Source organism: Talaromyces proteolyticus, assembly GCF_021365285.1.
Source record: "Talaromyces proteolyticus strain PMI_201 chromosome Unknown BGW36scaffold_2, whole genome shotgun sequence".
In the NCBI taxonomy this organism is placed as follows: domain Eukaryota; kingdom Fungi; phylum Ascomycota; class Eurotiomycetes; order Eurotiales; family Trichocomaceae; genus Talaromyces; species Talaromyces proteolyticus.
In genome coordinates, this window is record NW_025764278.1 from 207,874 (window position 1) to 227,409 (window position 19,536).

General features: G+C 44.3%; 11 protein-coding genes across 11 annotated transcripts; 5 read left to right on the forward strand and 6 right to left on the reverse strand.

The window, feature by feature from the left end:
• Positions 1-1,720: 1,720 nt before the first annotated feature.
• On the reverse strand, positions 1,721-2,239 carry BGW36DRAFT_354528 (uncharacterized protein; the record flags this gene model as incomplete). The annotated part of the gene is made up of 1 exon (XM_046213533.1): positions 1,721-2,239. One exon carries the CDS (start codon positions 2,237-2,239, stop codon positions 1,721-1,723), a length of 519 nt encoding a protein of 172 aa, XP_046076113.1.
• Positions 2,240-3,159: 920 nt separating this feature from the next.
• On the forward strand, positions 3,160-4,163 carry BGW36DRAFT_354529 (uncharacterized protein; the record flags this gene model as incomplete). Its single annotated transcript, XM_046213534.1, has 3 exons — positions 3,160-3,213; positions 3,275-4,019; positions 4,075-4,163. The coding sequence occupies 3 exons, from the start codon at positions 3,160-3,162 to the stop codon at positions 4,161-4,163; spliced, it is 888 nt and encodes a 295-aa protein (XP_046076114.1).
• Positions 4,164-4,725: 562 nt separating this feature from the next.
• BGW36DRAFT_422671 (uncharacterized protein) lies at positions 4,726-5,624 on the reverse strand (the record flags this gene model as incomplete). Its single annotated transcript, XM_046219738.1, has 3 exons — positions 4,726-5,086; positions 5,153-5,394; positions 5,478-5,624. The coding sequence occupies 3 exons, from the start codon at positions 5,622-5,624 to the stop codon at positions 4,726-4,728; spliced, it is 750 nt and encodes a 249-aa protein (XP_046076115.1).
• Positions 5,625-6,305: 681 nt separating this feature from the next.
• BGW36DRAFT_443104 (uncharacterized protein) lies at positions 6,306-7,726 on the reverse strand (the record flags this gene model as incomplete). The annotated part of the gene is made up of 1 exon (XM_046221601.1): positions 6,306-7,726. One exon carries the CDS (start codon positions 7,724-7,726, stop codon positions 6,464-6,466), a length of 1,263 nt encoding a protein of 420 aa, XP_046076116.1. The 3' UTR covers positions 6,306-6,463.
• A 239-nt stretch (positions 7,727-7,965) lies between these two features.
• BGW36DRAFT_422673 (uncharacterized protein) lies at positions 7,966-8,762 on the reverse strand (the record flags this gene model as incomplete). Its single annotated transcript, XM_046219739.1, has 2 exons — positions 7,966-8,634; positions 8,694-8,762. 2 exons carry the CDS (start codon positions 8,760-8,762, stop codon positions 7,966-7,968), a joined length of 738 nt encoding a protein of 245 aa, XP_046076117.1.
• A 1,670-nt stretch (positions 8,763-10,432) lies between these two features.
• On the reverse strand, positions 10,433-11,088 carry BGW36DRAFT_82855 (uncharacterized protein). The gene has a single exon (XM_046222620.1). It carries the CDS (start codon positions 11,025-11,027, stop codon positions 10,662-10,664), a length of 366 nt encoding a protein of 121 aa, XP_046076118.1. The 5' UTR covers positions 11,028-11,088; the 3' UTR covers positions 10,433-10,661.
• A 786-nt stretch (positions 11,089-11,874) lies between these two features.
• BGW36DRAFT_288720 (UPF0145 domain protein) lies at positions 11,875-12,261 on the reverse strand (the record flags this gene model as incomplete). Its single annotated transcript, XM_046210604.1, has 1 exon — positions 11,875-12,261. The coding sequence occupies one exon, from the start codon at positions 12,259-12,261 to the stop codon at positions 11,875-11,877; it is 387 nt and encodes a 128-aa protein (XP_046076119.1).
• A 1,102-nt stretch (positions 12,262-13,363) lies between these two features.
• BGW36DRAFT_368820 (uncharacterized protein) lies at positions 13,364-14,164 on the forward strand. Its single transcript, XM_046215031.1, has one exon. It carries the CDS (start codon positions 13,443-13,445, stop codon positions 13,989-13,991), a length of 549 nt encoding a protein of 182 aa, XP_046076120.1. The 5' UTR covers positions 13,364-13,442; the 3' UTR covers positions 13,992-14,164.
• A 568-nt stretch (positions 14,165-14,732) lies between these two features.
• Positions 14,733-15,452, forward strand: BGW36DRAFT_82953 (uncharacterized protein). The gene is made up of 2 exons (XM_046222621.1): positions 14,733-14,861; positions 14,924-15,452. Exons 1-2 carry the CDS (start codon positions 14,784-14,786, stop codon positions 15,236-15,238), a joined length of 393 nt encoding a protein of 130 aa, XP_046076121.1. The 5' UTR covers positions 14,733-14,783; the 3' UTR covers positions 15,239-15,452.
• A 321-nt stretch (positions 15,453-15,773) lies between these two features.
• Positions 15,774-16,970, forward strand: BGW36DRAFT_288911 (uncharacterized protein; the record flags this gene model as incomplete). The annotated part of the gene is made up of 5 exons (XM_046210618.1): positions 15,774-16,243; positions 16,302-16,413; positions 16,463-16,553; positions 16,600-16,684; positions 16,739-16,970. 5 exons carry the CDS (start codon positions 15,774-15,776, stop codon positions 16,968-16,970), a joined length of 990 nt encoding a protein of 329 aa, XP_046076122.1.
• Positions 16,971-17,852: 882 nt separating this feature from the next.
• On the forward strand, positions 17,853-18,923 carry BGW36DRAFT_422679 (oxidoreductase; the record flags this gene model as incomplete). The annotated part of the gene is made up of 3 exons (XM_046219740.1): positions 17,853-18,045; positions 18,104-18,467; positions 18,542-18,923. 3 exons carry the CDS (start codon positions 17,853-17,855, stop codon positions 18,921-18,923), a joined length of 939 nt encoding a protein of 312 aa, XP_046076123.1.
• Positions 18,924-19,536: the final 613 nt, after the last annotated feature.

Consider the following 19,536-nt stretch of genomic DNA (forward strand, 5'->3'; position numbering starts at 1 on the left):
GTGCGAGTGGCCACGGGGTGAAGCGAGAGAACGGTGCAAGTCGGGAGAAACTTGGGCGAGCGGGGTGATGAGGTCGTAATACGAGGGCAAGGGCTGGGGAGGGGGACGATGAGGCAAGCGTGCAAGAGGCGAACGTAGGGGTGCAAGGTGTCGAGGCACACGAAGAGTCTCTAAGAGCAACGAGATGGCCCAGGGCACAGGACGCAGATGGATGTCTGCAAAAGCGATGTTGGCATCAATGACGGAGGCGAATACCGGCAGGCAGGGTGGAGGGAAAGAAGGCAGCGAGGCCCGGCTCCGGGAGGCGGGCACACTGCTGGCCCGGAGCCGTAAAGCGGCGGCAGGCGGCCAGGCAGGCCACTCGGCTTTATCTGGCAGCGAGCCAATGGCAGCGTAGCGTGGCGGCCCCGTGGAGAGCCGCCGCCCTAAGTCCAGGCCGCTGCATGCTGCTTATAAATCCAGATAATGAGCGCAACGTTTCCTGCGCCTTTTCTAGGAGGCGCTCGCCCGTCCTCAGTACTCCCACTTAATTCCTGCTGAGCCCTCGGTACCAGTGAAAAGACTAAACTGTGCTGACGTTCGATCGAGGCCGACTTCCTTCCATGCCTGGCCCGTCAGGCTGCAGCCTCCATAGTCACGTGCATCGCTCGGCCTAGACCGTCCATGACCATTCAATATTTCTTCTGCCATTGGCTGCTTCTAGTTTCCACTGGCCATTGAACGGAAGACGAACGATGAAAGACGAAATACAAAATACACTGCGCTCTGAGTGAGTGAGTCATCGCCGTAGCGGGGAACCCAACAATTCTCTCATCAATGGTTGCGCCAGCCCGAATGCGGCCTAGCGGTCCTGCTCGGATTTAACGGAACATCCCGGTTGTAGATCCGCGCCGATCAGTTTGCCAGGCATTTGATCTGTGTTTCGCAACACAGAAGATGGTCAGTGGGAGGGCAAGTGGAAGTAGATGTATAACTGCCTGTCCCAATGAGTGAATGCCAGAATTGAACGTCAGCCGTGATACGTGGTAAATTGCCGGCACTAGCCATATGCGGAGACCATGATAGCGTGACAATCCGTCCAGAGTCCATACAGACACGAATAAATTTATTACTAGGGCTGCTAATTCCGTTCTGCGCGCTTAAATGCGACTCATTGTTGACACACCCACACTGTATTATTCGGGCCCTTGATTCTGTTGTATGGCATACCAATTGGTGCTAACCTGCTTTAGCCCATGTCGTGGATATTTCTATCACTAAAAGTTTACTCCTTAAGTATAGAACCACTTGATCGTTAATCCAGCGACATCTGGTAATATTTTATTACCTTGTTCCTTGATAGAACGTGTCTATCCATCATTAACTATTCGATTGTTAAAATGAACATGGGTTCAGCTTTACTATATATAACAAGCTAGGCAACTTCAAGTACTATTGAACCAGACGCCATAGTGACGCCACTCCTGATATTAATTAGCCCTAAACTTGGCCTGCACAAACCTAAATCTATATCTTTTTCTTGATAAAAGTTTGGTATTAGGAGGTATCAGCATTTTAAAAATTTATATATTAATAGGGGTATTTAACCCTAAAGTGCTCGTCGTTGAGATATTATAGATATTTCGAGTATCATCCTTATTGAAAATTAAATAGAGCTCGGCAATAACACAGCGTTCTCAGAGACATCTGGAATATCAATTGATCTTAGTGAAATGGTATTCTATTTCAGAAGACCTCGTTCTTCGACTTCCTTAACCACCTGAATAAAATCTTCGTCTCCCTCGCTTGCTTTTTGGCGAAACTCATTCCAATGCTTTGTCAGCCAATTCCCATCCTCTCCGCCAAGGGGTAACTCAAAGCCGGCCTCGAACCCAATGAGGTTGACCGGTGATACAATCAGGGTTTGTAGCTTGTATCGATTCTGTTCGGGGACAAGTGAATTTTCTCTCTGTGCAGGCTCATAAACGATCCGATTCCAGACTTCCTCAACAGATTTACAGAGAGACAAGAACCCTTCATTGGTACGTGAGCCTAAGCGGACGGTAGCCCGGATGTGGTTCGCTTTGCGTCGTTTGCCAGCAATGTAAGTGTTCACGCGTGAAGCGTCTACGAACCTAACATTAACGAATAACCGGAGCACACCAAATGCGGTGGTATGGATAATAGTGATCGCTTCGGCTAGCTCATCTTGCTGTTTCTCGCTAAGAGGAACTGCGTGAATGATTTCGTAGATAGGCATGGTTGGATAACAGGACTGCGTAGCAAATAATATGAAACTTGAGACCATAAGAACCTCGACAGCAGATAGGAAACACCCTTCTTTATCTATGAATTCTTGCTACTACCTCGGTTATGCGAATGAGGAGATGCTTTACCGTGGTGAATGATTAGTGATCCCAGGGGGGGGGGGGGTTATTAGATTTACATCAAGTTAACGTCTCCCTGGAGGAATCATACTATGGATAATAAAGTTAAACTTAAATATTAGCTCTCACAGTAAGAAGTTAAATACAGTCAGAACAAAAAGAACGATTAAAAAGCGGCACTCGGTCATGTATTCGACTATTTGCAGGATCCTGCTCAGTTACTTGTCTTCAATGAGCTGATTCATGGTATGTTTAGATGCAAGGCTAGTGTACAACCAGACGAGCTTCCAAATGTTCTATTTATCACAAGGCCTAGGTATTTGTGGTGATTATTAGTTGAGATGAAGTGCAATTATTTTTGTATTTAAATCGATTTGATTGTCGGATTTATTTCCGTATATTTGAAAAGCCAATGTGAAAATGAAACAGTGAGAATAGAGCTTTCGGGTCATATGAAGAACCTGCAGAGCTTAATCCTCTATAAATAAAACATTAACTATTATTAATAATAATAATATGTATATAATGACCAAGCCTGGTGGGTGGGCTGCGCTGTTTGCATCCTTTGCACATTTGTATCAATCACGTGATCTCCGCTGTTCCTTTTGTCGAATGCTCCGATGCTCCAATAATCCAATGATCCCCGCATTGCGAGATCGAATTCACCATCAATAATTTTAATTAATGCCATTCTTACTGCCCTGCGAAGACAAGATATATTCTATTTCCTCTTCAACTCCCATCAACCCGCCCTTAGTGTCTTCAACCCCGACTTCTATCGATTACATGCGCAATGGCGTCTGATGTGGCTGCCCTCGAGGCAGAAGTCAAAGAGTTCAAGTTACAGGTTGGTGCCCTATCCTCACATCTCCTTCCCAAGGTCTCTTTTCTCACATTCTGCCCACTAGCTGGAAACTGTGCAATCCAGCTTGCAGGTAGACCCCGATAATGCGGAGCTTCAAAGCCTAAAGGCTGAATTAGAAGAATTCATCAACCTCACCGAGGCCTCTATTGCCGAACTGAAACCACCCGCAACCCCTACCGTTTCCAAATCACCACAACCGCCAGCCAAAGAAAAATGGTCGAAAGAAAACCACCCGGCATATCAAGCCGGTTACCGCAAGTCCACCGCAGATTCCGCCCCGGCCGATGAGCACACACCCGTGTCGTTCTCAGTCAATGACAATGTGCTCGCTCGTTGGGTGTCTGGCGATGGTGCCTATTATCCAGCACGCATTACTTCAATCACGGGATCATCCAGTAAACCCGTTTATATAGTCTCCTTCAAGTCGTACGCGACAACGGAGACTTTGACGGCGAGAGACATCAAGCCCATCTCAAATAGTGCTGATTCACGTAAACGCAAAGCTGATGGAGCCCCAGGAACATCATCTCAGGCTGTCCCACCCAGCACCAGTGTCATTTCTGCGGCTGCTGATATCAACCCCACCCTCGCCAACCAAGCTCGCAAAGAGCCCAGCAAAGTGAGCGATGGGCCTCCACGGCCGGCTAAAGTGCCACGCAAGGTGAAGGCCAATAAGGAGCTTGAAGCTGGTAAATCCAAATGGCAGGACTTCTCAAGCAAGTCCAAATTTGGCAAATCTAGCAAAAAGGAGAGCATGTTCCGTACCCCGGAGGGTGTCAATGCAAGAGGTATTCTATTTTTTCCCACCCGCCTAAGGCAGATATTCATCTAACCAATAACTAGTCGGATTCACTGGCTCCGGACAAGCGATGCGCAAGGACCCAACGCGGAGTCGACATATTCACCAGCAGGCCGACGAAGAGGGTTATTAAGGTGTATTATAACGGCGTGACGGAAAACTTGAGCGTTTAGTATTGTTGGCGGTTTTTTGGGACTTCAAATTCATAACCCAATGCTTTCTATGTCTGTCTGATCTCATGGCTAACTCGGGTGTCGCTGGCGCAGGCATATCATTAGTTCATTCATCTTGAAGATGCATCATGCACATTAGATATAATCAGTGGTATATTCTATTATCCTTGCCTTGCTTCTTTCACCGTGTTGGACTTGAAGATATTTTCTAATCTGGTGTTTCAAGATGTACGACTGTTGTCAGGATCAAATTTACCTGGTGAGTGCTTGATGCGCTATGTAGATTAACTGTTTCATTGCTTATCTTATGAAATATTCTTGACTTGTTTTCTGGTATTTCTGGAATCACAATGTAGATATGGAACTTCTACACGAATTGATCCATTACATATGAACTGGTGACTACATTCTGTTATGAAATGCATCTACTTCGATATCGAGTCATGACTACTTTGACATCGACTGTTCACTGATATCAACCTCCTACAATACCCCTCTAGCCACACAATAGTCTCAAACAACTCACGCATCCCCAGACCCCTCCAAATCAACAGGCCTAGCATCCTCCTCCGACGGTCTCAACAATACACCCTGCTCCTGTTCATCACCAGCAAGGTTGATGTTTGGGTTAGCAGAGGACGAAGGCTCATCGGTATAAAAATCGAAAACAGGATCCTCAGTATCCTCGGCTAGCTTATCCCGATTGGACCGTCGCCAGTTGGCAGAAGTAGCATTTCCGGTCAACCCTTCTGAGGCTTCTACATGTGCAGTTCGAGAGCAGGATGGACATTGCACAAATGTAACTCTGCTACCGAACAGACGAGCGCGTATTGAGCGGTAGTGATGGGCTGTAGCTTTGACGAATGCTACGAAATGCGTCGCTCTATACTTAAAATTTTAGAGTGTCCCCTTTTTCATATCCGTTAATCGGGACGGGACGTTGACTTACCCTAGCATGAAGGTCAGAAAGTGAGCGTACATCTGTGGAACTTGTTCCACAACGCGGTTGCCCCAAGGGGTACGTCGCTTGGCCCATAGTATGAGGACGACAATCCAGAGAACTATAAATAGGACTGTGAACAAAACGTCCGCGACGACTTCAGCGATCGGGTGTTGATGTTTGGCCTTGCTTTGCTTGCTGAGACGATGGTAAAACAATGTACCGGTAGCAAAAAGGCCTGATGATAGTAACTAGATATTGATGGGAGTTAGAAATCTGTAGTAATAGGCATAAAGGACTTCAGCTGGGAGTCGATATGAAATGGAAGACATACGAGCGTTAATTGTAAGGCTGTCTCTGCTATGCCGTGTGTGACCAGAATGGAAGCGAGTCCATACGGGAAAGAAAGGGCTGAAAGAAAGATTTGAGTCTGGCGAACACGCGTGAGAGCGTATCTCTTGGTGTCGTATTCGCACGACATCGTTAAGAGCAGTATATAGATTTGGCGTTGTGTTGGGAGGTTTTAATTTGCCTGGATTGTCCACAGATCAAATATCAGGTATTTTTTTGTCCCACCTATATGAAAATTAACTATTGAATACAAATCATAACCCCTCTATAACCCACCTATTTATCAATTCCTTTTTATGATGTTAGTTTTACCGTTGGCATAATAGAATCAATTCTGCTGCCTGACGACGAATGAAACCTCGCGGGGTTGTTTTGCGATGAATATCTCACCCGAATTGGGCCTGACAAAACGATACCTCTAATTATAGACTAGGCTACTCCATAGAATATATCACACCAATAACAATAAACTTCAATCGGGCTGTCATCCACTCGATCTCACCTTAGAGCATCGCCAGTGTTAGTACTGGCTTGATTGGTCGAGGCGATCGAGTATGATAAAATAATGCATAGCCTCTAGCATGAATAATAGAATGTGTGTTTAAATCTCTAGCCCAGTAATGGTTGAACTCGACCTCGATTGCTTACAATGCGAATGTTTCACTCTGATCGATAGTTCTCAATATCGGTTGTGGAGGCACCGGCTGTTAATACTCGCTTAGATTAGAGATTGATCGTTAGGATTCACAGATGCCTTAAGTAAAGATGTTGCCATTACATTTATACGTTTGAATTCAAAGCAGAATCAATCCGAAATTCCATTTTATTTAAATCTCGATTCACAGAAAAACGTACTTCTATTAACGATATTCGATAGATTTATGAAAATTTTAACACAAATATCGACAGGAGAAAAAAAAAAAAACAGAGCCACAAAATTTCCTGGGTACATGTACTACACAAATCACTTCAAGGAGTATACCTCACAGTGGGTAGCCGCACCCTTCCCCTACTGCTCACAGAAACAGTCTGTTGAGGAATAGATTTAGATTTGGGTGCTGATCGTCGAGCACCACATCCTTTCTTTGTAGGTTTCTTCTTCCGAATCGGGCTTCTTTCGTGTTTCTTTACTGTGGGTTTGGGGTTGGGTATGGCCTTATTCTTAGGCGCTCTGTCAGATTTGATCTTTCTTTTCACCTGAATGGGCTCGTGGTCGGCATCGTATCTCTCTGGAGCTCGTCGTTCTCGCCCGCTTCGACGATGTACGGTTGGAGGTGGAGGTAGAGGTTGAGGAATAATAGGAGTATCCAAGTCTGTTGGTGGAGAGGAAAGAGTTGAGCTGGAATGGGAGGCTTCTGGTTGGTTTATTGTGTATGTTTCTTCGATTTCTTCGAATTTATTAGCCAACTCTGTATAGGCTGTCAAAAAACCGAGTCGTTCCGTACCACGGGCTTCCACAGGTGGATTTGAAAGGTGCGAAATAAAGTCTTTTTCCGTAATGGAATCCTCCATGAGAAACCGCACGGCTTTTTCGTCTCGTTTTTTAGAGGTTGCGTGTTTTACTTGAACAGAGTCGCCGTGGGGAAATTTTTGAGCGCTATCTTCAGGGGGTTCTTCTTCTATTCTGCTCAAGCGAGAGCCAAAGGCGAGAGCCTCCTGGAAAGCTGCAAGCATATCCCTTTTTTGTGCAGATGGCGACGGCAATTCCCCGAAATTCCCCGCAGAAATGACTCCAGAAAGCTCTTCTGCTGCACCTGGGACCTCACCAATTACAGATACATCTGCAGAGGCACCTCCAGTAAAGGTCATCCTAACATTCTCGGCGGAGGGAGCTAGAGGATTGTTGGAAACAGTAGCAGTAGTCTCTTCTGGGAGAGAAACAGACGTGGTAGTAGAGGGGGGAAGTGGAGGAGGAGGAGCGGCGCCTTCGTTCGACGATTCACTATCACTCCAGTCTGGAACGGTGAATGTGTTTGGCTTTACTGGCAGACGTTCTAATCCTTTTCCAGTTGCTAGACAAGATACCGTGTCTGCTACTGTATTATGATATGGAGCAGCTTCATTAGACTGCTCAGGGATGGTTGCTGGATAATCCATCATAGAGTGATCGAAAATTTCAGGAACTACTTGGCCAGAAGTATTAATTTTTGCGTCACCAGCTTGGGAAGCAGATCCAGGACCTGGATCGACCTTCTGGGTAGCTATTAGGGCTGGATTAAAGTTGGATGGCATATCGAAATCAAGAGGAAACCGAAATTGTTTTGGAAAGAGGCTAGCAGAACTGCGCCTTCTGCGATGATCTCTCCGGCTTATAAAATTGACGTACCCTCTGCCAAATTCTAACCATGGCCGTGTTTGATTTTGGCGAACAAGATAAGGTCTAACAAGAATGAAGGTTTTAGAAAGAGCATTGTGATTGACTGAAGTTAGACGTAAAATAAAACACAGGGAAAAAGAAACCGGTCAAACTCTTACAAAATCAATCGTGGATCTTCACGAGAACGACCCTTTTTGTCAGCATGGAGATGTCCCAGGTTGTCCAGTAGCTTTCCAAAAACCCCGGGGTAATGTAATGAATTCGCAATTGAGTACTTCCCCAGATAAAGTGGATAGTTTTCCCCGAACTCTCCTTCGTTCCACCACCACGCTTTTATGAGGTCTTTCAGTAAGTCATCATTCTCCCCGGGGTTTATTCGCACAAAAAGTTCAGCAGCTAAAATTATGCGAAAAACGGCGAGAACGGCCCTGGGCTCTCCAGTCATGCCTTCAAATACACCACCTTTTAACCTGAGAGTATGTATTCGCCTATACGCCCCAGGGTCGTAGAAGGATTCGTGTCCGGGATAATGGGTGGTAAGAGACTCAACGTTTTGCAAAACATCGGACATGTATTCAATTATTCCGCGCCGGCGCGGAATATCGAACGCTGTATTTCTAATTCCGTAGAGCACCATTTTCCTCGACGAAATAAATCGGATTTTGGATCTCTCCTCAGCAAAGGCAGAGAAGAACCTCAAGAGTGGGACTGTCCAGTGCATCTCCTGTGTTGTGTGGACATAGGTGATTGCAAAAAGGTACAGTTGGTAATAATGACCAAGCTTGTTGTGAAAAGCACCTTGAAGCTGATCTTTGAAATCATTCTAGATTGGAAAAATAAATGTTAGAGACCTAGGACGAAAATAATAGAATTTCTTCGTACTTCTTCAATTTCTCCAATGTATTGCCCTCTCTCCAATATCTCATTCAGTTGCTGGATCACTGATACCATTTTTTAGTTCCAATGTTGTGGGAACTGAAATGGCCAAGGAGGCAAATTTCTAGAAAATATTAAGAGATAGCTATAAACCAACAAGAGTGGGGAGTAACCAATAAATGAGATCTTGACATAAGGTTATTATTTCCATGGTGACTATTTTACATGTGATGAATGTGGCAGTCGTTTGATTGCTGCACAGGATTCAATGCACAATAATATAGTGTCAATAACTTCAATGTCCGTTTGCATAAAGTTTCTAGAACAAACTCCAGTTTCACGTGCACAATGAAATTGGCGGTGGCATTATCTGCATGGATACAACCTAATACGACAATATACACAAACAAGATAGCCATACAATAGCTGTTCACACATTTCCTTGAATTTTATTTCCTAGAAAGTGAACCCTGACAAAATGAATAGGGCTCAGTGGCATAAATCAACTATCTGTACAGAATAGAATGTCAACAATATTTAAGAGCGAGCATTGCGAGAAGCTCGTGTAGGTGGCCGGCTCCTAATTCCACTATTTGGCTGGGAAGATCCCGAATCTCAACATGTAGTTCAGTACAATTTACTGAGCTCCATCCAACGTACCCAGTGTCATCTATTCATTCATAATCCACACCCCACCAGTTGAAATTCTTTCTGTGTAAACAGTGCTTCTCATTATCCAATATAGGTTCCCTGAGGTCAAATGTTTTCAGTAGCTGTGCAGCTAGTAGTATTTTTAAAGCTTGTCAAGTAACTGATTGGGCGTCCCAAAATATTCGCATGTTATACTGGCAGTACAAAAAGCATCTATATTGGTCAGCAGGCTTAGTAGCCAGGCGAAAGTCGGATATTGAAAGCAAACGTACTTTTCATCGATCATAGAAACAAACAGGGAGAGAAAACGAACATCGCGTTGGATACCATCCATGAAGTCTAAGGCTTGTAATGTGTGAGGAATCTTGAATACCGAGCGTTTGAGGCTGTAAGGCTCTGTTGAACTACGGCATTTCTCCAGCAACCTTTGGCCTTCCCTCCACATGCTTTCCAGATTGATAGCTGTCGGGCAAGTCTCAGTAAAGGTGCTTCAGGGCGAAATCTCTGGCTAGTGATTGCACTAAGATGTAGTTAATAGTAAGAGTCCATGCTTCTCTGAAGGATTGGATCAATAATAACTTACTTAGTAGCCTGGTTAGTATGAGAATTGATGTCGAAGAGTGAAATTTCCGTAAAAGGAAACAAAACACTTCCTATCGTCAATAGTCTTCTAGGATTAGGCAGAAAGAATAAATATAAGTAAATTTATATCAACAAAGTACATATCAATTGATGTACTAATTGTCATAGAGAGTTCATATGTTATATTAAGTATAATTTTCAAACCCCAGATTATGGCTTGTATTCGATATAATACCAACCCTACCTATTCATCAATTGATATATTACTGTTTCCATCAACATAATTTTCAATAATAATTCTGTAGCAGATATCAGTAAAAGATATATGCTATAAGATGTATGATATATCAAAGATATTCTATCTCAATCAAGATTAATTGAGTTTAGGTCATTTGTAGTGGCCACACCAAGTAAATCTTGTTAAAGAATGAAACAAAAGAGAGAAGTAGAAACAGCGACCATACATGGATTACTTTGAAATCGGGTATCTGAGATTTTGCTTTCATAATGAAAAGAAATACGTTCAAAGGAAGAAAATGTCGGTCTCGCATACCAATTCTAGCCTTGAACAAAGCTAGGAGGTAATATCTCCATTCAAAGTGGCAAAAAGTCATAATTTGCCACTATGACGGGGTCCATACAGTAGGATAATGTTTATATGGCTCATTGTTTGCTGAATCCAGAAATATTGTAGGCATTGCCAATGAAAAGTACTAGAGGTAGCAACGTCATTAAGCGATGCTAATCAACTTCTTTATCATCACAGATAACTAGTCGACCACGGTATCTACCGTAGGCTGGTACCTGGTGAACAGAAGGCATTTGTGGAGGCTGCTCGAGAAGGTGCTCCAACTGCAACTCCTTGAGCATCCACCTATACACCACACCACGGTCATCATTCACATAGCGCAGAGGTTGCCAGAAAATGGAATTTAGTATGGAGCGCGCATATGGTTGGAAAACCGGATACAATTCTGGGAAAGCGTTGAGGAGATCTTTGAGTGTGTAGATGTCGGAGAGATGCCGCATCATGTTGAGCTGAATATCGACGGGGAGGTTGAGAAAGCGGTTTTGTGTATGGCTTTTTTCAGGCTGTGAATTTTTCATTTTTCTTTAGGCATTGTGGCTGTCGGTATCATTTATGATTTATGTAGGCGGTTTGAAGGTGATCAAGATACAAAAGAAGCGAAAGAGAACATTGAATACGGTGGTGGGGGTATATCCTGATTGGTGGATGCCCTGGCTGGCTCTGATTGGCTGGTATGTACTGTATATATATGCAACATTTAAAGTAGTTTTGCCAGTCATTTGATGTGTTCGATGATTTAAGACGCTGTTGTAGGCTTATCACTGTATTGAGTAAATATCTCTGTACCGGATTGCAAGAACTTGTCAGTTTCAAATATATCGCATTTGCACATCATCAACCAAACAACGGCTCTGGACCGGATAGCAAGAAATCGGTACATGTATGCCATCTAGAAGATCTTATAATTATCGCCGCAGAATAAGATGCTAGCATTCTAGACCAGTAAACTGCTCCACTGGGTTGGTTACCCTCGGTTTGCTGTGAGACTGCCCTTCGCAGGAGTTCACGAAAGAGACAATCAGCCAATCGGGCCTCTGCCGATTAAGAGACACGTGGAGAGTAAGTTGGGAGTGGGGAGTAAGTAGGTGTCAGAAATAATATGCGACTAGAATCCTTACTAAATAAGGGTTGCGCCCTTTTTGGTATAGTGGTTTAAAGTTCGACAGTAGGTTTTAGGGCCTGGCAAACTGATATAATATCACGGCGTGTAGATGGCACAGTTCGCCCAATATTGCACTTGTCAAAGCTGACCGTAAGTTGAATTTGCTATAAAAGCTCGCTAAGAGGATATTGTATGAACATATAGACTAGGGAAATGTGAAACTACTCTTGAAATAAGAACAGACATCTTTAAAGTTCCGTATTTCAAACCTGATCAACTTTCTCCACAATGCAAGCAGTGCCATACGCACATATTTGCGAGAACCCACCCATATCGACAACGTCAAAGCGCATTGCTACCAGTGCATTTCCACCTCTAGACATGCACTCTCCAACCATCCGCTCAACCGCCTCGTTGCGTGCTGTATACAGCAACTTTGTAAACACGCGTATCTCCCCTCCGGCTATTGACCGGGCCACGCCACCAAGCCCAGCACCCCAGTTACGTGAGCGCACAGTCAGACCATACACGGTGCCGAGGACTTGTTTGACTCTGTGGCCGGGCACGTCGTTCATGGTAGTGGTAATGATCCCATGGGTGTCGGTGAAACAAGAGAGCATATCGTCCTCGGATTGCTTGTCTTTGGGCATTTTATTTTCTATTCAACACCTGTCTTCTGCTGATAAATATTTGAGTATTCTGGTCTGTATTGTCTCGTATTAGGTTTAGCAACCTGCTAATAGTTCATTGACTCACTGTACCAGTTGACGTTGAATACTTTGAAGGTTCGATGTAATTCCAATTGAATTTGATTTGTAGTACGTTTCAAAATGTTGGGCAAAATATAAAAGCTTAGCTAGTTAACAGGTGAGAAGGTTCTTTATATAGGCTCGCAACTGCACAGCCCGACATACAGATATCTATATAAGTGATCATGCGCCCAGCTGAGGTGCTAAATGGGCACCCGTATCCCTTTTCCTGTGATTTGAGGCCATTTTTTCTGAGGGATTTTCGCCGGGAACGGGCAAAACGAGACAGCTCGTATTCGGTTCACTGGCACAGCCCGCGAAGCATGACGTAAAGGCTGGATTTTAATGACGGTTAAGAAGTGATGATTCGTCGATCACTTAAACCATGGTTCACGCAGCTGAGCTGTCGTGTCACTATTGCAGTAATATGGGTTGTGATTTTCAGTTTTGGCCCTTATTTCTTAGCCCCGCCGTTTTACTTTCGCTCATACTCACACTCGGGTTCATCTAACAAGCAATAATTGTGCCAAGACCCTGCGTTTTCCGCGAATAAGCATGGCCGGAAATGAAACAACATGGGCCATGCTCATTTCTATCTTGATTTGACGTGAACCAGCAAACTTGATGCCTCCGACGCATTAGAATAGAAGCTAGTCTCGGGCAATCATCTAGTAATGGAATTAAATACATGTGCAATCGACGTCGTGCTTTCTGAACCCAGCGCATACCATTTTCTATTTACCAGTCAACGTCTTCTAAACGCAGAACGTGAAAAGCTTTTCTCAGCTCGGCAAGTCTCGGTCCTCGGAAGAAGGGACGCTTAATATATTTCAGTCAATCGGTGTGTGTATTTGATTGTCCGGTGTCGGAAGGCATCCGGAAGTTTTAGATCTAATAATTATTGGCAGGTTTGCACGTGGAAATCGTTAGTAAAAATATTGTTTATTTATTTACAGCGCCAGCAATCCGTGTAGACCAGACCCTGATCAACCTATTTTCCCAGCTACCAATATCTACATATAGAGGCCACTAGTAGAGCATTATTCAATTACAATTGACGTCGTCAATTTAATCAGCACAGCATGTCGCCAATCGCAGAGCCCGATCTCGTTCAACCTCAAGCGCCGTCGCAAACACCACGGAAATCCCACCCCCCGCCAACGCATCCCGACCTCCTCCATGTAATTCGCAGCGACAAGCCCTTTGGTTCCGGCGCAATCTCCCTCGTCTCACTCCCCGCCGGCGCCGTATTCGCACGTATCGAGGAGGACGTCATCAGCACCGTCCCTGCCCAGCGCTACACAACCGTCCAGCTCAATCGCACCAGGCACATTGAACTCAACTCGGATTTGGTCTACTGCAATCACTCCTGCGACCCATCGGTTGTGTTTGACATGCAGAAAATGGAGGTGCGCGTGGTGGATCATCGGCCGTTGAAGACCGAGGAGCCTGTGACATTCTTCTACCCCTCTACTGAGTGGAACATGGACCAGCCGTTCGATTGTACATGTGGGAGTGAAAAATGCAAAGGGAGAATTACTGGGGCGAACAATATGGAAAGGGCGAAGTTGGAGGAATACTGGCTAAACGAGCATGTGGTGCAATTATTGAGGGAGAGGGATGGCTATTGACCAGTTCATTCATAGAGTACGCAAAATTTCAAAACCAGGGAATGATGGCTTTTTAGATATGTTAGACGTCAAAACGAAGAAATAAAATTTGTCGGAATATTTCAATCACGCGAAGAACATTCCTCCTGTCAACTGGATAGCGACTTGCGCCACATTCCATTAAAAACTATGCCAGTGTATGTCGGCTCTGTCGCTCGGTTAATGTTCTTGACGACGAGATGATTAGAAATGAGTTGCCTGGGCAATCAGTAACGTAGATTCACCTAAAACGGAATAATCAGTCTATGCTTTTATTAACAATGCCTTAACCCACTCGAGCGCTATCAGTGTATCGGTAAAAAGGCATTGTTGGATATTAATGATGACATCTAGACGTTTTCAACAACAGCTTTTGAAGAGCAATGCTTTTCTCGTGTCTTTCATGGGCTAGAGTGCATTAGGCATTAAGAGTAGGCAATTTAGGTTTACAAAAAAGGAAATACTTGCAAAGTGACAGTATACATTCCTCATTGCTATGGTAAGGGGACATGACATGTCGATCCTACTGCACTCCGCATTCCATACAAAACCCTAACTTACTTGAGTATCAATCAATTGCTTGGCTTTCTTCATTGTCACAACGAGGAAAATGTTACTAATGGACATATGACATCAGTACACAATTCCCTCGTTCTGGGAGGATATAAACATGAGACATCCATCCAGCTCAAGTTGCACCTTCCAATCTCTCACTCTACAACATTCAAATATTCTCCCCTATCGATTGTACAAATAAATTTCAGCCTGCCCATCATGTATTCTCATTTCTCACCGTCTTTCCTACTTGCTCTATTTGCGGTTGTACTGGTATCAGTCAACGCTCTCCCTCGAGTATGTCATTTTCCTCTCGTGAATATGAATTTCCAGCTTCTAACAACGTTGGTGCTGCGCAGCCATTGAATATGCATGACGAGTCTATACTAACTCTCTCACTGTCCCCTTCCATCACCCCCTCTTCCACCCCCTCTCCTTCATTTTCCCCTTCTCAGACCCCTTCCACCACCCCATCTTCTACATCCTCTTCTGCGATTACGCGATCTCCGACCCCTAAGGTTTCATCAATCAAGCACGACTCATTCAAATCCACGACTTCAACATCTAGTTCGGAAACAGTGGCTGCGACACCCCTCACTGCGGCCGACCTCAGTATGTTCTCTACTGTAACTGGGCTGTTGGGAGGACTTGCTAGTTTGATGGGACTTGCTTAGACTATGTCGGTCATTCGACATTCGATCTTTTGGGGACGGATTATGGTTATTGAGGTTAGATTCTGATTATGCAGCGTTGCGGACGTTATTTCTGTTGATTTGCATCTGATCGTCGAATAATTTTCATTGTTTTGATTATCTCCGCGTATTGAATATGTATTTTACCCTGAACCATGTATTTAAACAATACCCATGTTCTTATGTTTTGTGTGGAATGGATTTCCTGTTTTCTCTAGTTTGTGTTTCATTAGATCTTCCTCAATTTATCTCTAATATGAATCCACTTCAAGATATTGTGCAAATTATCCATAACACTAAGTATTCAATTATTTCTTTTCTTAAAAAGTGTTCTCACATCATCTCGTTTAACTGACGATAATTATACTCCTGCTTGCGGATTTTCTTTCCGGAAGTCAACATGACATCACACATGCTGCTTAAGCATTCATTAAAGATTACAGATGTCCGGGAAAATTAATTTTCATCAATTTCTCAATTTCTTTCTAATAGTATTTATTGATTGTCAAATAGTCAAATGTCTCGCAATATCTGCATCACTTCAGCCGACGGCAACACCGGCTACCTCATCACTAAATTACTGCTTACCACAACACCTTTCAAGAATAAAATCGGTCAAATTACTGCTCTTGTGCTCGATCCGACTACTCAATACTGCCAACAACTCCAAAGTCTTGGTGCAACCATAACCCAGCACATACCTGGGCGTATGCGGGATACAGCCAAGATACTTCAAAACACCAAAGCCGACACATTGATGTTGATTCCACCAGCCCACGCGAGCAAGGTAGATATCACAATGGAGTACATTGAGGCTGCTAAGAGGGCGAATATTCAAAATGTATGTTTTTTGAGTGCGGCAGGTTGCGATGTGGCCGACAGGGAGGCGCAGCCGAGACTGAGAGAATTTGTGGATTTGGAGGCAATGTTTATGAAGTTGAAAGGAGATGAGACTACGAGAACAGGTTATTCTTCTGTTATTCTTCGGTACTTTATTTCTCTCAGCATCAATATGGCTTTATATGATTCTAACGGCTTTTTTTAGGCCTGGTTTTTATGCCGAGAATCTACTGCTGTATGCACCACAAGCACAAGAAGAGGGTTTAATACCAATTCCTATCGGACCGAAGAATAAATTCCCCCCAGTTGCGTTGGCAGTGAGTCTTTTAAATCATTGGCTTTACCGTTTGTAATTAACACGGCCAGGACGTCGCTCAATTAGCAGCTCATATCCTTACTGGAAAGGGGAAGCACGGGTTTAGCGACAAGCATCGGGGTCAGCTCATGACTCTGACTGGTAAGACTTGGTTCTTATGTATGAATTAAAATTACTAATTTACGAGGACCAATGCTTCTCAATGGCGACGAGCTAGCACAAATTGCCAGTAACTGTTTAGGCGTCGAGATGAAATTTGACGATGTATCGGAGTAAGTTCACCATATGGAGTCACCCATGAGTTGAAGCATGTTAAGGATAGACAGAAACGAAGCCCGCCGAGTCCTTCGTTTTCAGACGGATAATGATGTGACTGAAATGCAGTACTTGCTGGAATACTACTCTCTCGTAAGAGAGGGAAAGACGAATTATATCTCCACCAACTGCTTTCATGATGTTACTGGTAGCCATCCACTTAAGCCACCAGAGTTTTTCAAGGCATATCAGGATGAATTCATGCCAAAAAAGGCCATTCAAAGGAAGGCCGATGGGGTGTGAAATATGTTACTCTGTCAAGTTAAGGAAAGAGAGTAAAATGAGAGCTTTATTCGTAAAAGAAATATGTACTGTTTTCTATTTCAAATTGTGGTTGGTTATCTATCACATATTAGTTGGTCTAATTGTTTGATCCCTTTAAAAATGTTAACTAGGGTTAAACAGCAGTAGCTAAAAGCCACAGCTCTTGATTTAGTGAATGCTGCACAGACTCGAAAGAATTGAATTCTTTGAGAAGTGTGACTAACCAGCCCTACAGAGGTTTGTGGATACAGAATTTTAGAGGACGGCACCTTCAATTCACATTGGAAATGTCCGGACACTATTATAGAATCCTTATAAATAGTGACAAATGAAGCAATGCATGGGTTTATTCAAAACTATATGTGAGTCACACACTATGACTCTGGGAATGCATACCCCGCATTCTTCAAATGCTCCGTGCAAATTGTCAAATTATATTGGTAATACTTGATGACATGCTTACATTGCAGCACCAAACATATTCAAATAGAGTTGATAATGCCCCGACTTTAAATTTTGCGCTGGTCTTTAAGTTTTCTAGATAGATCATCCAATCGAAATCAGCCTTGCCAGATCGTCGTTGTTCTCTCCGCATCGGCGCACTGCCATCCGATCTTCTACTCCACGCTTGTGTCCGCCACAATGTTGAACAGAGCATAGGATTTAATCGTTCTGAGAGGATAGAGTTACTAGGGCATTATTACTTTCGCGTCACTTTATTATTATTTAGTGCAAAAATCGTCGATTTTTGCCATCTTACCCGGTTATACTCAGTACTTGGGTCCATTCAACAAGTTGCTACATCCTGTTCAAAAATAATTTACCCGGACAAACAGAATATAGCGGTATTCAGGGTCAAATATGGCGCCTTCCAACGAAAACAAAGATCTCCCGCTCCCTCCAGTGCCTGACGTAATTGGCAAAATGCCCTGGATTCAGCTAGGCGAGTTTGAAGGTGGTTCATCACGGACTCCTCCGCCCAAACCTTACCTAGCTAGAAGCAGTCCGACCGAAAGGGCTGCGGCGAGGTTTACGGTTCATGGGAATGCTGTTTGTATGGCGCAAACGTGCCCCGACCTCCAATAGCGTGTAGGGTCTCGCTGACAAGTCAGTGACTGGCGGTACAGGAATGCTCGCCATTGTCTCGGCTCGCGCATTACTTGAGCATGGAGCGTCTGGGCTGGCTTTATTCGATCTTCCAAATGCAATCGAAAAGGGCAAAGATGTCGTCAAGGCGCTACAAGCAGACTTTCCATCTGCAAAGATCATTACCCAAGCATGTGATGTTACAGATGAAAAGGGCGTGATAGCTGCCGTGCAGGCCGCAAAGCAGCAGCTGGGCGAGCTCAATATCCTGTGTTGCTTTGCAGGGATGGTTGGCTGTGTGCCGTCAGTAGAACAGTCGGTTGATCACTGGCGGAAGATTATAGACGTTAATACCACTGGATGTTGGATTGCCGCGCAGGCCGTAGCACGGTTCGTATACATCCTATTTGCTCAAGAAGCAAGGCAAGGTTTGATATCTTTATGGTTGCTGACAAACTGGAAAGAGAAATGATCTCTAGTAACCACGGCGGTAAGATCATTTTCATTGCATCTATCTCCGGCCACCGCGTCAATTATCCTCAGCCACAAGCTGCCTACAACACCTCAAAAGCAGCACTGCTACACATGAAGAACAGTCTGGCTGCGGAATGGACGCGCTACGGGATCCATGTAAACACTATTTCCCCCGGGTATATGGATACGGTGTTGAATGAGGGCGATGGCTTGGCCCCATGGCGACAAATATGGGCAGAGCGAAACCCCATGCGCCGGATGGGTTCACCGGAGGAATTGACCGGCCCAGTTGTGTTACTGTGCAGTGATATCGGTGGAAGCTATATTAATGGAGCTGATATTGTGGTTGACGGCGGCGGATTGGTGTTTTAGTTAGCATTTGGAATCGAACACAGCATCCGACGCATTTTTCCCTAGAAGAGATGTGACAGGAAGCCAAGCTATTTCTAGCTACCGTTGAATTTGATCTGAATCTAAGGGTCAATGTAACTTTGGAGTATTGACAAAGCGAATATAAATCAATTCCATAACGGAGTATCTTTAACACCGCGTTTATTCGTCTTGACAGGTCACCTCTGCTCGTGGTTGTATCAAAGTTGATCGAGAGGATGATTTGATAGGATATGATCATGTGCTGTACGACCGTTACATATAGAAGCCGGCCAATTCTAGCTTGTCACATGCTCTTCATAGAGTCGCCTAACCCGCAATTACCAAGAGATATCGATGTGGTGAATAATAGTATGTACTTGGGTATCAACGGTGCCTGATTCGCGCCATGTCATTTCTTCGTTTCTCGCCGTCCAAGCTTGAGTCACATCCGGTAGGGCCGCAAGAATTTTCGCGACACACGTGGCGCCATTGCGGATTAGGGGATAGGAGATAGGGGGACGATCGGCGAGGTCAGGGCAGGTGACGCCGCGTCCAAGCTTTGCCGGACTAATGGATTAGCCTACGATGGAGGCCGTGCCTGGATGGGCTTCAC

What these genes read in the sequence shown, in the direction of transcription:
- BGW36DRAFT_82855 (XM_046222620.1), bottom strand. Translation starts at nt 11,027, where the DNA reads ATGAAAAATTCACAGCCTGAAAAAAGCCATACACAAAACCGCTTTCTC.
- BGW36DRAFT_368820 (XM_046215031.1), top strand. Translation starts at nt 13,443, where the DNA reads ATGTCGCCAATCGCAGAGCCCGATCTCGTTCAACCTCAAGCGCCGTCG.
- BGW36DRAFT_82953 (XM_046222621.1), top strand. Translation starts at nt 14,784, where the DNA reads ATGTATTCTCATTTCTCACCGTCTTTCCTACTTGCTCTATTTGCGGTT. An exon ending in CAGTCAACGCTCTCCCTCGA is followed by an intron (nt 14,862 to 14,923) that starts GTATGTCATTTT and finishes GGTGCTGCGCAG; the next exon opens with CCATTGAATATGCATGACGA.